This window comes from Paramisgurnus dabryanus, chromosome 4 (assembly GCF_030506205.2).
Source record: "Paramisgurnus dabryanus chromosome 4, PD_genome_1.1, whole genome shotgun sequence".
NCBI classification, from domain to species: Eukaryota; Metazoa; Chordata; class Actinopteri; order Cypriniformes; family Cobitidae; genus Paramisgurnus; species Paramisgurnus dabryanus.
The window spans coordinates 45,317,347-45,334,942 of record NC_133340.1 but is presented as its reverse complement, the minus strand read 5'-3'; the positions used below and the strand labels follow the sequence as shown (position 1 = coordinate 45,334,942).

Genomic DNA, 17,596 nt, shown 5'->3' with positions numbered 1-17,596 from the left:
AATTTATTAACCTAAAATAGAGATGACAAAAGAACTATTATTTATGAAAAATAATTTCAAGAGAAGGTAAACTGCCATCCCTGTTGACGGGAATCGTGGATCATCTGAGTTGCAACAGAAAGACAAATAAGCTTCCTTTCCTGATTACTTTCCCTCTGACTCTAACTGTGCTAAACTGCCGTAAACTCTTATGTGGAAAGAGAGATCCTCATAAATATGATTTTTTTTGTACCTTGATGTGCATTTTGGCGCGTTTGAGCAGGCTCAGTGTGGTATGACGGGTGCTATCAGGACCCAAAGGCACAAGCTGTTTCAACTGCTCCAGGTACAGTCGCAGTTTGGCACGTCTGCAACAAATCAAAGAACAGGTTGGGGTACTAGACTATTACATTGGGGAAAAAATCAGGGTGCTGGTATAGTCATGGCCTGCTACCACTAAAAAGTTTTAAGTTTGTAGCCTTTCAAGCAGGCGTGACTGAGGAACTGGATTACTAAGGATTCGCTATTGTGCCATTATGTAGAAGGTCTGTCTTTGTGATTTATATAAAGGAAACCTGTTTCCAAGACATTGGCAATTAACCTCTAGGCTCAAAGAAAATTTGTTGACTTTCGTAAGACTGTTACTCATTTGTTTATAGTTGTTACTAGGACAACCAGAATTAGGAACGCCTCCTAATGACTTAATCGAAAGAGACTAGTAATGAAATACTATTTTATGATTGAAACTGCATGCGTGCATGTGGTTTCTCGAGAGAGAAACAGATAATAAGCACAAAAAATTAAAATAGTGCACAATTGTAATTACATTACACGTCATGTCACGCAGTAGCGGCTCCTGGCTATAAATTTAGGTGGGGCAGATTCTGGGTCGTATCGTAGTGTGTACAACTAAACTACCCTGAAAAAATAAAGGCTGGATTTACTTAAAAATAAAGTGCATAATTTTTGCATCAATTTCTTAAAATAAGTATTACATGGAATTTTAAGCAATTTATGCAATTGCTAAAAATTTCAAGTAAAACTTACTTTAAAAAGTGGATGCAAAAATGATGCACTAAATTTTTAATAAATCCACCGTTTTATTTTTAACATTGTATGATTTACTGCTAGGGGTATGAGTTTACATTTAAAGGAATAGTCTACTCATTTTCAATATTAAAATATGTTATTACCTTAACTAAGAACTGTTGAATCATCCCTCTATCATCTGTGTGTGTGCATGTAAGCGCTGGAGCGCGCTGCGACGCTACGATAGCATTTAGCTTAGCCCCATTCATTCAATGCTGCCCTTTAGAGATAAAGTTAGAAGTGACCAAACACATCAACGTTTTTCCTATTTAAGACGAGTAGTTATACGAGCAAGTTTGGTGGTACAAAATAAAACGTAGCGCTTTTCTAAGCGGATTTAAAAGAGGAACTATATTTTATGGCGTAATAGCACTTTTGGGAGTACTTCGACTCGCCTGAAAAGTCCGCTCCCCTTCTCACTCTCATAATGGGAGAGGGAGGGTGTTACTGCGCAAAGTCGAAATCCCAGGATGTCCTTCGAAAAAGAGTAGGGGTGTGCCCCGGCATCCTGGCCAAACTTGCCCATTGGCCTACTAATCATCCCTTCATACTAATTGGCTATATCACTCCGTCTCCTCTCCACTATTAAGCTGGTGTGTGGTGGGCGTTCTGGCGCAATATGGCTGCCGTCGCATCATCCAGGTGGATGCTGCACATTGGTGGTGGTTGAGGAGATTCCCCCATTCATATGTAAAGCGCTTTGAGTACTGAGAAAAGCGCTATATAAATGTAAGGAATAATTATTATTATTTATTATTATTAGATATCAGTATAAAGTTGAGTTTGTGGCAAAACCTGTGCTTTTTTTGTTTGAATTTCCAATTTTGTTAGTTTGGGAACTCGTATAAAGTCTGAGACGCGTTGTGTTTGTCTGTTATCACATGTGAAGTGTCTCAGAAGATTAAACCCTCACTCTCTGAATTTCCATAATTTAATGTCTGCATGTTCTTGCTTAAGAATTACAGCTTCTGTATCATTTCTATTGCAAAGAATTGGACAAATATTAAAAATTAAAAAGGATTTATATGTTTGGCCAAAAGAAAGCGTTTTCTTAATCTAAAGTGAAAGTAAAAAATCATGAGTCCGCTGGCACCCTCTGCAGGCATTTGTCATAAAACATAATGCTGGTTTTTATAACATATGTTGTTGTTTAATAAAACCATGTGTTTACTTGGTGTTTATACTTTATTTGCACCAATTATAATTGCATCATCATTTTCATTCAGGTCTAGTTTTATTACCAAAAAATTATCACATTACTTCATTACCAAAATATACCTAAATAATTGTTAGGGACAGTCATAGATTAGTAAAAACATTTAAAAATTTCAGTTTCCCATATAATTCTACCATTGAGGATTTCTTAAAAGGTATAAAAATATCATCTCTTCTCGTGAACCCAATTTCGTGTTTTGTCTTGTGGAATAAGTGTCTTGTCACACCCCTACAAAAACCACTGGCAGTGTGAATGAACCAAAAATCAAATGATACCCAGACTGACACATCCATGTATTTTGTCATCTCTGTGTGAAAAGGGCCTTAGTTTAGATCAGGGGTGTCAATCTCATTTGTAGGCCGGATGGTAAATAATGTCTCTAACGTCATCACTGGCGGCCATCTTGTCTCAGTCAGCTCGCTCATTCGTAGCATTGCGTTTTCATGGTGCATGTACTTTTAAATAACCATAAATTGCGCAATTTTTCTACAGATTTTTAAATGTTTTTTTTTTACAAACGTTATTAACGTGGCTGTAATGGATGCTTGAACATGTTTCATGAACATCATTCATAAGTTTGCAGTGTCATAGGTACATCTCTGACGTTTATAACAAACCAAACAGTTTGAAAATTGGTAGAAAATTGAGCAATTTATGATTATTTAAAAGAACATACACTATTAAAGCACAATGCTACGAGTGAGCTAGCTGACTGAGACAAGATGGGCGCCAGGTGCGGACATCGACCTCCATTGGCCAGCAGCGCGGGTGAGACATCTAGCCTTTATTATACATATCTATGGGTTTACTGGCCAAGCAGTTGCTTCTTTGGCAGTTGAGCTGATATTGTGGTTACAAGCATGTATACTGCCTACCAGCGGCCTGCATGTAGGTTTGCACGTCAACATGGACGACGAAGCAGAAGTATATGAAAACTGATTTATATTTGTAATAAGAAAAGAGTCCTGACCAGCCACAACATTTATAAGAAAGCGTTTCTTAACTAGAACCCACTGCTATTCTTGCATGTCGCCATTGCAGCCTGTTAAGGCACAAACTGATTCATGGGCATTTCATATACACGCCACGCGGCTGCTGCTTTCTCTGTGTCTGCGGTGAAGAACAATGGCAGTGGAAATGGCAAAATGTTGGGGTGCACGAGGACCTTTAGGGTCCATCTACGCTCTGCCTGAATGGGTTTTTAAAATATGTATTTCATAATAAATCATCACACACATCACAGGATTGGACACCTTTGTGGGCCGTTTTTGGCCTGCGGGCCATATGTTTGACACCTATTGTTTAGATCATTATGATACATACAGTATTAAAGGCGGAGTCCATGATGTTTGAAAGCCAGTGTTGATATTTGAAATCGCCTAAACAAACACGCCCCTACCCCAATAGAATCTGGACCTTCTGTTGATAGACCCACCCCACACATACGCAACCCGGCATTTGATTTGATTTGATTGGCTATAAGTGTGTTTTGGTAGTCGGCCCGTCTCCTTTTCCAAACCGTTTTTCAAACATCGTGGACTCCGCCTTTAAGGATAAAAATGCCTAGCAAAAAGTCCAGGGGACGAATTTATAATCTATATTGTAAGGATTTCAAAAACTGCTCTTAGTCAAATAAACAGTACAAGTAAAATAAGGGCTCAGCAATTAGGATTTATTCTGCCAGACTATCAGACTAGTAGTTCAAAATTGTACTTTCCCTGGAAACATTCTCATTGGCTATTTTTAACTAGACATTATACAGTATTACTGCAAATCTGTGATAGCTTTAAATTGAACACAGAATTGATGGGAAATGGCATTCAATCCATGTGATTTCCAAGACTTCCACAAGTCATTCTCTGAATTTTGACAAAACCTTTCTCTCTATCTATGTCAGTCTCCTAGATAACTTACCGCTTGTTTAATTCAGCAGAATTCACAAAACAATTTTGAAATTAAAACCATTTTCAGCGCATCACAGAACACCAAATGTGATGCCCTTTCTTTCTTTTTTTCAAAGACACACACGCACATTCTGGTTTCCATGTTTTGTGTGGACATTCCATACAGGGCTCCAGACTAACTTTTTTCACTAGGAGCACAGTGGCCCCCAGCTGAAAATTTTAGGTGCCTACCAGAAAATTTAGGGGCACACACCGTAAATCAACATGCTAACCAAATATTCACATTTCTACTAATTTCCACTGTATTACTAATAAATACTTTAAATGATAGATGCAGAAAGTACAATGTGCTGTTTCAAATTCAGTGACACATTTTATTGTGCACTTTTGGAAAAAAAGGTCAAATTTACTGGTTGCACATGTGCGACTGGATGTAAAATTCAGTGGCACACTCTCAAATTTTAGGGGCAAAATGCCACCATTTGGGGGCAGTCTGGAGCCCTGCCATAGATGTAATGGATTTTATACTGTACAAACTGTATATTTTATTCCCTTCACCTAACCCAAACCATTACAGAAATTTTTTTCCTACTTTTAAGAAACGTCCTGTTTGATTTATTAGCTTGTTTCCTCATGGGGACCTCAAAATGTCCCCACAAGGTGTACTGGTATTTCTATCTTTATCACAACGTGATAATTACCAGGTACACACAAACACATATAACTGCTGACATATTTACTTGTTATTGCCTGAATGTCTGTCAACTTCGGTTTTATACTGTCTTTAGGACAGTATTTTCAAAACACAAATAACATCAGACCTACAAGACTTCCTGTTTAAGCTGTTAACCACTGGAAAACGACAGCCTAACAAATGAGCACATCAACACCACAGCATCAAAATGGCTAAATAATAGAGATCTCTCCAAAGAGAGAAGAACAATACCTACAAAGATAATTATTAGCCGCCACAACCTCTTCTTTATTTTCTTTATTTATCACTGTGCAAAGAGACTTCAAATACTCTGGTTAATTTGGTCATACAAATAAGACTGATAAAATATACATAAGACAAAACTGTGGAATGTCTACTTTTATTTGTGTATACTCATAAGTACAACTAAACGTTGTGCTTTTTAAAAATAAAGAAAATATACATGGTCATCTCTCTATCTGCGAACCTCTTTCTGATATGTGTCAATAAAACAGACTACAACAATCAGCGTCCACACCAACAGACTATAAAGTTATGTTTAGTCTAAGCTGGTGCTTTACCTTTTCTCATTTAAAGATGTGAGCCCTTTAAATCAAATTGATTGAGATTGACCATCATTTTTATTCCTTTTGAGTGACATTTTCACAGACTACCGATTAGCTCTCTTTGTGAAGCTGCTTTGCTTCTAAGACACACAGATGACAAGACAATATGCACTAGATTCACGATTTACCATGCACACAGAGTTTGTAGGTCAGTGGTTAAATGTATAGATCAGCATTAAAACCACGTATGACTCATTCGTCTAGAGATTTTAGTGTATAGTTTAGTATCGTTTTGAGTGTAATCTGCTGTAGAAAATCTTCCTATTCTAATAAATAGAGTTGAAATAAGTGGAATTTAAACAGCACCTATTGAAATCATGTTTTTTTGGACTAAGTTGTAAACCGAGTTCTGAGTAGTCCTTCAGTTACTTCCGTAACATGTTGGCGTGGACATGTTACACATTTGCATAATGTCAGCCTACTGGCTAAATGTTGATGCAGTATTTAGCTGTGGGCTCACTTATTTCACAGCCTTTGTTTATCGCTCATAGTTCTGTTGATTAAAATTCAGCAACACCCGCTTTATGACAAGACAACTGACAACTGTGCATTTCATTATGTAGTGATCAGCACTACGCCCTAACAATCCCATTAAAGACTTCATCATCTGCTGTAAAAGCTATGCTGTGTAATACACAGATAATGTAAATGTGTATGGGTGTGTGTGTGTGTGTGTGTGTGTGTGTGTGTGTGTGTGTGTGTGTGTGTGTGTGTGTGTGTGTGTATTTGTCTGTGTTTCTAAGGGCCTGTCCACATGGAGACGCTTTTAACTGTATACTTATATATTTTGTATCGTATTGGCATTTCATTCAGACAGAGCTAATTTTTTCAAACTGGGTCCCAGAGTTGATAAATCTGAAACTGATAACCTTGCTTGTTCGTGTGTACAACCAATCTGTATATTTTCGCCTTTTTCAAACACAGATTATGAAAAATACACAGAAAAAAAATGTGAACGTTTGCTCATCATCTACCATTTCTCTCTGGATTTATCATCTGATCTGATCATGAATTTACGCATGACACACACAGTTATTTATGCTGGCAAATGACCTCAGTTTTTAGCATGGATAGTGGGGAGCTTCATGATCTCTGCCTTATTCCAGTTTGCAGACATTTCTCTTCATGAATGTTGATCTGTTTTTAAAATCCCGATGTTACAGAGCTGAATAACTTGTGGCGATGACATACACTTCCTTACTACGACATGCCCCTTGCGGCATTGTTTCTGCCTTGTGTTCGCACAGGACATTTCTTGAGACGTCGCCGTGTTGGATAGGGAAAGCTCTGGCTTCGTGTGGATGTGGCATAAATCTGTGTGAATATCGCTCCGCATGTTAGACTGATGCCTTTTTTACCAGCTGAGAAGTGCTTGTGCATTTATAAACCCACCTTAATTGAATGTTCACTTCACTCTTAAGACCTCTACATGTTTCCTCTATTTGAGATATACAGTATCACTGTCGAGAGCCATTTCAGAAAGTGGTGTGGTCAAAAACATCCATGGCAGCCACATGTCCCCACCGTAAATGATGTCTTTGTATGCAACCAATTTCAATGCAACAGTGAATTTTCTATTTTAAGTGCCATGGAGGAAGTCAAACATTTCAAACAGCTAGAAGAACGGCCCGACTGATGAGAAAAAGTGAAAACATTGATTCATGCGCAAAAATAAATTAGAAGGCTTTCAGATCTCACATCCACACCCTTACAACTATTTATAACAGCTTTACTGTATAAACATTAACTGCAGTATTTTGACACAAACTTTTAGATTCATATTAAGTGGAATATAAATTAGGGCAGTGGGCCCCCCTTTTGTAAAGAAAAATATTTCCAACCCACCCAATCCCACACCTACGTGCTTCCTTATAAAAACCCTCTCAGATATATTAGGGATGCACCGAATGTTAGGCAACCGAAATTATTTGTCCAAAAATAGCAAAAAATCAAATTTTGAGTGTTTTACTAACTGTGAGACAAGTTAGACATATATTAAAGATTAGGGCTGTGACACTTGTCATAACCATCACACCACACCACGGTGGTGCAGCGCCATCTCGGTGGTGAAGTGTGACCTGCGGTGGTTTGCACGTCACATACTATGAAAAATATAAATCTACAATCTCACCCAGGGAGATGTCTGTAAGTTCGTGTGAACGCAAACGGCCAGCAGACTCAGAGTAAATTTGCAAGGGGTGGCAAAAATGAGTCAAGATATTCTCTCGGTCATTCAAGATTGCGAAAAAGTTTCAATCTGCACTACCAGTACACCATCAGAATGCATTTTGAACTGGGTGTTGTTTCACGGATGGAAGTGCTACAATAAGCACGCACATAGGCGCCTTTCCTGTGGGTGCTCCAGGGCTCGGCTCAAGCACCCACCAAAATGGCCAATCACATATGCTCACTTGTTTCACATTTGCTTAACATTTTGCATCTAAAATCACATGGAAAACGTGACCGTGCTGCTTTGGCGCTCCAGAGCGTCTGCCATTGCTAAGTAACCTAAGCATTGCTTGACGTGGTGATGAACACCCACAGGCAGAAAAAGAAATTGGCGCCTATGAACACGCATGTTTGTTAAGAAACGTATATTCTCGTTAACATTTTTACACTTAAAATATGTATCCATTATACACCGATCAGCCATAACTTTTTGACCACCTGCCTAATATTGTGTTGGCCCCCCTTTTGCCACCAAAACAGCCCTGATCCGTCGAGGCATGGACTCCACTAGACCTTTCATTCAGAACCAGCTTTGAGGACAATTGTAGATGATGTATAAGAAGCAGAAAAAATGGGGAAGCTTTAGGATTGAAGCAAATTGTCAAGGGTCAAATTGTGATGGCTACACTGGGTCAAAGCATCTCCAAAACTGCAGCCCTTGTGGGTCGTTCAAGGTCTGCAGTGGTCAGTACCTATCAAAAGTGGTCCAAGGAAAGAAAAGCGGTAAACCAGAGACAGGGTCATGGGCGGCCAAAAAAAGTGAATGCTGTTTCTGATAGAAAGGTCTGGGGGAGTCCATGCCTTGACGGGTCAGAGCTGTTTTGGTGGCAAAAGGGGGACCTACACAATATTAGGCAGGTGGTCATTATGTTATGGCTGACCGTTGTTTATAAGCCTATATGCATCAATGCGCGCATGCACGGTCACGCACACACACAAATACATTCTACAACCACCGCGGTGAATTGCTGCATTACCATCGCGGTGGCAAAAATACTGACACAGACTTATTAAAGCTTTTGATGACATTAGTGAGATACAGAATATGATTTATATATTTTCTGCTTTAGTGCAGAAACCTGTGATGTCTTTATATCATACTTCTACCTGTGTCGACGAGTGTGGAACACAAGATTATTCGTGTCACTGATCAAACCACCAATCACAGGTGCGAAGACATCAGTCATTTGCCTGTCCCCAAAGTCACAAAAGTCAACTTGACGATGTGAGTGTTGTGCAGTTGCCCCCTTTAGTTTGGGAACCACTGAATTAGGGCAAGGAGTAAGTTCACTACATGTTCCATTCCAAGAGATGACTTAAATCTTTTAAAACAAGAGCAAGACAAAAGGACTACAACATACTGTAGGTTAAGAAACATGAAACAAACATTTTCAAATTTAAAGTACAGTTTATACAGTAATAAGGAGGTAATATTCATAGGGGCGGTTTCCCAGACAGGTCTTAAATGTTAGTGTTGTAGTGTCTTGATCGAAAACAGCTTGCTCTGACATATCTTAAAATATTTCAATGCGAGTAGTGTGTCTCAAGATGTACACGGCTCATGTTTATTTATAAATTATGCTTTTAAAAATGCCTTAAATATAGGGGTGCACCGATATATCGGCCGATGATGCTTGCTATGCTTCTCAATGAATTACGGTGAAATGCCGCTACACCCAAAAGCCGGAGGGCGCTCTCATGCAGAAACTCAATATGGGCTGCAGAAGAACCATCACACATGCAGCTATGGCTGTGTCCCAATTCAAAGGCTGCGACCTTCTTAGGACGTAATTTAAGACCAATTGCGTCACAGCAGCGCGACTTGAGGCTAGTAAGGCCGTCCCAATTCAAAGGATGCTTAGAATGAAGCCTCAAAATGCGTCCTCATTTCTCCGCGCTGATAACTCTTTCCCCGCCATTGACGAGAAAACTCGTCAATTAAGAGAAAACGCTTCCCTGCCAATGACAAGAATTTCCGCAATACCGCTATTATCTACTAGGTTCCGCAACTTATACAACCCGGAAGTAGCGCCTCATGTGAAAGAGAAAGAGCTCTGTGTATATTTTAAGGATCGCTCTGCATCTGATCTCTATCAAAAGTCCTTCACAAAAATTTTATATCTCAGCATTTTGCTCAAAATTGGGTGTTTTTGAAGTAACCTACCCTTCTTTGAGAGGTGATAAAAAGAACACTAATGAAGGTAGGATGAAAGTTTTTTTTGTTTGAAAGCAGAGGGTCTGTTCTTTCATTTGATATATTGTATATATTTTCTGGAAGGCATTAAACTTTTGTGAAAATCATGCAAAATGCTGGCGCTGGCTGGCAACTTTTTTTTTTAAACGCTGGCGGCGAAAGAGATAGGGGCTGGACACACCAAAACTTTTAAACGCGGCTGAAAACGCCTTGAGGACGCCGAATGCCAGCTGTTTTTCAGCTGAGTGCCAGCTTTCTTCAGCTGAGCACTTTGGTAGCTGTGATACTTCAGCTGAGAGCCGGTTGGTTGCTGTGGTAATGTCCCGCCCCTCCTCCACTGTGATTGGGCGGCCGTGTGAGAACTGACATTGACGAGCGGAGCTTTTCTACCAAAGTTGAATCTCTTTCAACTCTTGACGCTCAGCGCCGAGCGCGGAAAAACCGCCGAGCGCCGGTTTTCAGCGTGGAAAAAACCCGCTAGCTGCTGGCTTATTTGAAAAATGCCGAGCTTCCATTGGAAACAATTGAAAACATGCGCCGACCGCGGGCGTAAAAGTTTTGGTGTACACAACCCCTTAAGGATAAAACGAATTAATCCTTAACAGCCGAGGATATCCCAAGAGTCATTGCACGTCTGCAACGGTTGCATATAATGGGTGGATAATCTAAAATAAACAATTAAAACCTTTATTAAATAAAAGTGTATTTATCAAAAAAAAATTATTGTCACTGTTTTAGTATTATAGTATAGTATAGTATAGTATAGTTATATTTTGTGTTAATATTATGATTTTTATGTTGCGTATATTTCTAAGGTTGATTGATTTGATATACTGTTTAAAAGTTTAATCTACATCCACGTGTCATATTTTCTAAAATAAATGAATATTTTTCTGATTTCATATTTATTTTAATAAGTCAGAAACGTCTCCACTGTGCCCTGCTGACAGGCGCAGTGGGCGTGTGCAGCAGGTGACGCCAATTATGGGTCCTCCGAAGGTTAAACCGTCTCATTTCAGTTCTCTTTGCGAACTTCTGAGGCTTCCACCTTGAAAGACTGAGTGCTCACCTTTAGAGGTCTCATGCTTATTAGGTTGCAGCCCTTGAATTGGGACACAGCTTTCGACACATAGCTCCAGGAAATGGCTTAAGGATATATTTATATAGCTGTTCTTCAAACCTTGGTATCGATAAGGACTTACTGATCAAAAGCCATAGTACATGAAATAGCTGTGCATAATATCGGCTGTGCGATTCAGAATAGTTATTGGCCAGGTATCACTAGTGTATATCGACATTTATCATTGCAACCCTACTTAAATATCCTAATTTAACTAAGGCCTAGTCCTGGCTTAAAAATATCCCTGTCCGGGAAACCACCCCCTAATGTTTAACTGAATAAAAGTAACTATACACAACATAAATTCAATCATGTAGTCAACCAACATTACAATTTTAGAAGGCCATGTATGTCAGCTACCCTGAAAGACTACAGTGACCTAGGAAAAACCTGTGCTAAAAGGTTTCATTTAAAACATCTATTGCCCACTACAGTACGGCTAAGTGTAGATGACAAAAAAACTGTTATATTAATTATGTTAGTGATAATACAAATCTTTGTTTAGCACATTTTAAAATTGTGTTATAATGTTCCAAACAGAAGACATGCATGAAAGCAAACCCATGAGAGGTCATACATTTTTGTCCTTTTAAGTACGAAGTGTTTTGGGACAATACACAAAGCAGTGTCAATTAAGTGTAACTTGACTGTATTTGATGACCACACGACTACCCTCTATAACATATTTACCCCACAATAACTTTTGCCCGGCCTCAATTGCCTTTTTTATGGGAAAGTCATGAGATTTAACGAGAAAATACCATAAAAACACATACGATATAGCAAGGGCATCATTTTACAATAGTTGGAAATGAAAAATACTCTACACAACTACTTCACCACACACCTGATCTGCAAATCAATATATCTCATACAGTAGATTTTTCATTAAAACACTAATCCTGACTGCACTGTGAAAAATCAGCGGCAGATATTTGTTCACCAATACCAGTGTGACATTGTAAAGTCACCCTAATGATATTCTGACTTCACAATCCAATCACAAGCAGAGCTTCAGTGCACATCTACTGTAAAGACTAAACTAAAAGACGTATCATCTGAAAGGTAGACCCCCTTTTGTAAAAATGTACAAACATTTGATGAACCTGCCTGCATGATTTTCCTGTCTTCCCTGGTGCTCTGCCAATGTTTGTAATGTTTAACCTGAATCAGAAGCTCTGATCTGTGGAAGGACATGACTGAACATATTTCTCACCAAACAGTAGTAATCAATTCCTCAAACTCAAGCATGTGACTAGCAAATGCAAAAATATTAGCACAAAGGATCTATATTTCATGCAAGAATTACATTTATAGTCATCCTTGATAACACTGAAATCATTACTATTAAAAATAAAATACAACAATATTTTTATGTATTATACCTGTTAATTATTACAGCCACAAGTATACATGCAAATCTCCTACAGCATCTTTTATTGATTTTTTTTAATGTAAAACCACTTTAAACTGATGGATCATGGGACTGGTATCCACTTTTTTGTCATACGAGCTGTTGTATGTGTAGTGTTTTATCTTCTTTTAGTGATTAAATATGAAACCACATTTAACAAAGATTAATAATCCCCTTAAAAACAGATTTTTTAAACTGACAGTTCAGTTGAAAAAAACAGACAAGCTCTTACCTGTGTTTTTCCAGCTCATTATGTGATGACCTGAACAGGAAATAAACAGAGGAAGAGATGAGTTTGCTAAAAATGTACACTTGTGTGTATATATATTTTAATTATTTATTTATTTATATTTATTTTTTATTCATTTATTTATTTTAATTTAAACTATCTGTATGCCTGTACTATAAAACAGGCAAGCCCCAAGAGTGTGCTTTATAGTAAATTAAAAACAGCTAAGGGGCACTGTTTTGCACAAAGCTACCTATACCGTGGCGGAGCTAGAGGGGTGTCCGACATCTGACTGGCCACCCAGGGCTACTTTCACTTCCTCCAATAATTCACTTCCCGTTAATCGACACGTTTATTTCGACATGTGGCACCGTAGCACATTGTTCGAAACAAATATTAAGTCAATATTAATGTGTTACAAATACCACAAAATTATTTCATCATAGGCTGTTAGATTGTATACAGTATTTGTCTTTCTGTGGACTGAATAAAGCCTATGCTTATAAAATAAAGACTTTCTGTTTGCACTGTTTTTGACAGTGATATTTTTACTCTATGATGATCAGATTCACTGTGTTGGACTGGACCCAATAGCGCATGTGCACGGAGATTAAATCAGTTCATGTTTGCGTCTTTTTTACTTAAACAAACAAATAAGCATAAACACTTGTCAAAATTACTAAGTATCACAGTAAACAACTGATTATGCATTTGGTCTTATAAGCCTAATAAAAAGTACCAGCTAAAGTCTCTGTCAAGTTAAATAACAAAAGAAGAAGAGAAAATCATCCAAAAATGTTTAGTGTAAGGCTTTGCTATTTGAAGTAAGTTAACGGTTTATCAAGGATTTCCTGAACAACTTTACTGAAAGTTACTGCCCTTAACGAGACCTTTTGCTTAAGACAGTGCATTAGCTGTGCAAAACAGTAAAGCTTAAAAATTTAGCCGTGTTTAAATCTATGCTAGTAATGCATGCTGTGTGCAGCATGGGAATATTTATCTAATGTGGGTTAATGTGAAGTAATCAGACATCATGGGATTCATTCTTGCTTTTTTGAGGCAGGGTTACACATCGTTTTTATTCATCATGGACAATGGACCCCCTTAATTAGCCTTGGCCACCCCATTTATAAAATTCTAGTTCTGCCACTGCCTATATAACATATCTAAATAAATGTTTGTTAAACCTTAAAAAACACATAAGAAACATTACAAGAAAAAATGGAACATCCCTAATATATGATGTGATCGATCTGCAGACTCGTTTGCTTCAATATGTGCTGTTAAAAGTAAACTATAAACATACGTGAAAATATTAAATTTGCCTAAAAAAAGACAAGTGTAAACTGACCGTATGCACGCATGACCTAAATAGTTTCAGCTGACATGACATATCACATTTAGTGCCACTTCTCTCTTTCAAAGCAGATCTTTTAAAATGCAACTAACACAAACAGCAGCAGTCTCTGCCTACTTGCATGGGAATATATCAGTAATTAAAACATTTACTAAGCATAAACACAACATTGCAGATTTTGTGTCAAATATCCTGCACTCTCACTAGAGGCATAAAAAACTCAAAGGTCAGTGTCTCCCCCTCACCGCCTGCAGTTCTGCTCAGATTCTTACATTCTGAAATGAATGTAATCGCTTAAATTCACTGTATGTATTAGCCCTACTTCTCCCAACATCACTGCAAATAAAGAGCTAACAGCATGCACTCAATGACGCAGAGGAAATTCAGCACGCTACAACACGTTGCTATTTTAGACCAGAGTATGAATGCTGGAGTGTAGGATGGGGCAATACATTCTCTCCATGCAAACAAACAATATTGGGGGGCTGCATTTAGTGCAAGAAAAGAAAAGAAACATATATATCATATACTTAACTGTTAATCATATGTTAAGGGTGCAGGTGCATTTTGTAGATCACTACTAACACCAAACAGGATGGCAAAATAATTTATTTTCAATCAAATTAAAGCAATTTCGGTCTTCAACTGCTCAGACAAACTTCAACTGACAAAGCAGAACAATGTTAAAAGTACCACAGATCCACAGTGTTTATACTATAAGGAAACCAGCTTGTCTAAAAATACGGACAAACAGGGGGTAAAGCCGATTATTATGTTAAAAAATAAGGCTAACAACTGGCCTACTCATAGCTTTATTACTATATTCACATCAGCAAAACAGATTATTATAATTAAATGGCAATACCAGCCTCAATAACAATGGAGCTTACAAGTAAACAAGTTAATTCTTTTCTTTGTTTTTCTTTAGAACAATGCCTATACGTACATTTAAGCAGTAAACACAAAGGTTATTTGGTTTCAATTGTATACTGCCACTCAAATTAACCAAGGCCTCAATGCCAGATCTCTAGGTAAAAATATATTTTCATAATTTCCCTGCTAAGCACGAATTCCCTGGATTCCCTCAACTTTCAGTGTTTTTATGCTTAGGTGGGGGATGGTTGCTTTACTTTGAATGTCAAGGGAAACTGCAAGAAAAGGAGCCCAGCGCAGCAAAACAGACCCAGGGGTCAAAGCTCTCTCTAGCAGCTGACATGGGTCTTTTCACCACCACACCCAGCAGTGAGTGTTTACCACACCTAAAAGACAGACACTACTGCAATAAATAACATCTATGACGTGTGCATGTTTTACAGTAATGTACCTATATGACCTACCTATACACATAGGTCAACAATATAAAATCGTAATGGCATTAAATGCCATAAACATTCCTTTAAAACATTTTTTTAACTATTACAGACAACGTGTTATAAAAGATGTTAAATGTGTTTTTGTATTTTGCATGCAAACTTCAGTGAGGGGACATGCTTATTTAAAGAGGCAGAATAACTCGTTTTAGGAGTTAAAAGTCAGCAAGTATTTTTGAAAAGAAACAAAATACAATTGTCGTCTTTACACTTAAAATTCAACTGTTTTGGTTAATGAAGAGCGTTATTTCTGCACGAAAACGTTTAAGTTGAAGAGAGTGACAGCACTGTAAAAGGGAAACCAGCTACAGAAAGTTGATGGTGTACGCGTGGCAATGTTTATACACAGCCAAGCCCAACAACAAAAATGGCGATTATGTAGAACAAACATTAGTCTATTGAAAGTATCAGTCTATTGAGATATCGTCTAAAAGGTGTTGTTACCTGTTATTGTGAGGTTTTCTTGAAATTGGCGAAGATTTACTTTTCTTTCTTGAGAAGTCACTATCGTAAGGTAAAACCGACGCGTAACCGTGTTCAGCTTCTAGTAAGAAAGCAAACAGATTAAATGTATATACATTTATGATCTGGTGAATGGCAATGGAAAAGTTTTATTTTTTTATGTCAATCAATTCAATAATTTACGAAGTTTAATGTATCAACATACTGTAAAATAAACAACCAACCCCACAATTACATTTTCCTTGTGAATACATTTGACATTATGAAAGAATGACATATAACGTTACGTCATCTTATCCAAATTACTTAAGATTTAATTATTATGGTAGTAACCCGCAAGAATAATGTCATGCATGTAGAATGTAACGTTAGCATTAAGTGGCTTTTTAACTTGACATGAACTACAGTTGATCAGCAGGTCGGTTTTTAAAAGTATCAGAGCCGCACAACAATGAAATAATAAAACTACTAGTGTATTTTAGTAAAGACAGACAAACATCATTTTATACCTCTGTCTCTTCTTTCCAAATACTCTGCTGCCTCAAGAAGGAGAAGAAGAGAGTTAAGTTCCATCTTGGTAGAGTTATAGAAATAAAAATACAAAAAACGTATACACACAAATGATTTAAAATAAGTGAAGCAAAACAAAACAAAACAAAACAATGATGACGCCAGATGTATGCAATTGTGCTCAATTCTGAGTCGAAGAGACTCCGAACAGAAATTATTGCAGACTGAAAATAAACTAAAATCTGGAGATCGATTGATGGGTCCTTCTCCCAATCAGACAATAGACAAGTATGAAAGGCGGGACCTAAGGACATTTATATCCAATCAACGACTTCAAAGAGAAAAGTTCACTGGAAAAATGTTGACACCTTGTGAAATGTCATATGATTGGTTAGTCAGTGATAGTAACAAGGTTGAAGCCATGCCCTAGCAACAGTGCGTGTGATCCACCCCCTTAATCGTTCATTGGTCTGAGGTAAGCTTTGCTTCCCGCTGATTGGCCAAAGAAAAAACGGGGCGTGTTATTACGTGTAACCTTTTTCGCTGAACTGTGTTGGCAATGGTAAAGTTGTCTCTGGAAGAGCTCAGCGAACGGAAACGGGGTGAAACGGGGTTTTGTGATAGTTTGATTACTGCTTTATTTTACACTGTAAACATATTGCTTTTCAGCGGTTAAACCCAAGTTGTTAATTAGTTTTAACAGCCATCAAGTATAAATACAGTTAGCCGATACCATACTAACAGAAATGAAGTCTAGGGTGCGGTCCATTTTGGGGAGAAGTGTTGTGCATTTCTAAAGTTGTAGCTTTTCAGAGGTTCAAAGAATAGACTGAAATCTATTCAAAACTTACATTATTAGCAAATATTAGCAATAAATACATGGTTTACTGCAAGCCGGTGAATGACTGTTGTTGTAAATAGACTGTTAGTTAATGGGCCAAACTTTTACCATAGCAGGGTTCCTGATAGTGTAATGTGCTTTTTTCATTGTGTCTTTTTGAAGAGGTTGTTTTGAAGTTAACTATGAACAGTGTTTGTTGCTCTAATTGTAAACAACCCCAGATTAATCTGATTTATACCAGACTACTTTATTAACCTTTGGGGAAAATTGGTGGAATGGTAGATTGAAATATGGCAATGTAGTATATACCCAGCTGAAAAATGACACTGTTATTAGTGGGTGAAAGCATTATAAAAAATAAC

At 37.7% G+C, this 17,596-nt stretch overlaps 1 protein-coding gene across 3 annotated transcripts in view; it reads right to left on the bottom strand.

Moving 5' to 3' along the window:
• The window catches only part of mxd4 (MAX dimerization protein 4), a 29,555-nt gene extending 12,926 nt beyond the window's left edge, over positions 1-16,629 (bottom strand). Inside the window, exons 1-6 of one of the 3 annotated variants that reach the window (XM_073814419.1) lie at positions 16,502-16,599; positions 16,393-16,419; positions 15,866-15,965; positions 12,698-12,727; positions 8,845-9,059; positions 233-347 (exon numbers count right to left, since the gene is read on the bottom strand). In XM_073814419.1, coding sequence (XP_073670520.1) covers positions 233-347; positions 8,845-8,924 — 195 coding nt within the window. In that variant the 5' untranslated portion in view covers positions 8,925-9,059; positions 12,698-12,727; positions 15,866-15,965; positions 16,393-16,419; positions 16,502-16,599. Of the gene's footprint in view, positions 1-232; positions 348-8,844; positions 9,060-12,697; positions 12,728-15,865; positions 15,966-16,392 lie in introns of all 3 variants that reach the window. The other 2 variants (XM_065254815.2, XM_065254816.2) reach the window with 2 other exon arrangements.
• Between the last annotated feature and the right edge of the window lie 967 nt (positions 16,630-17,596).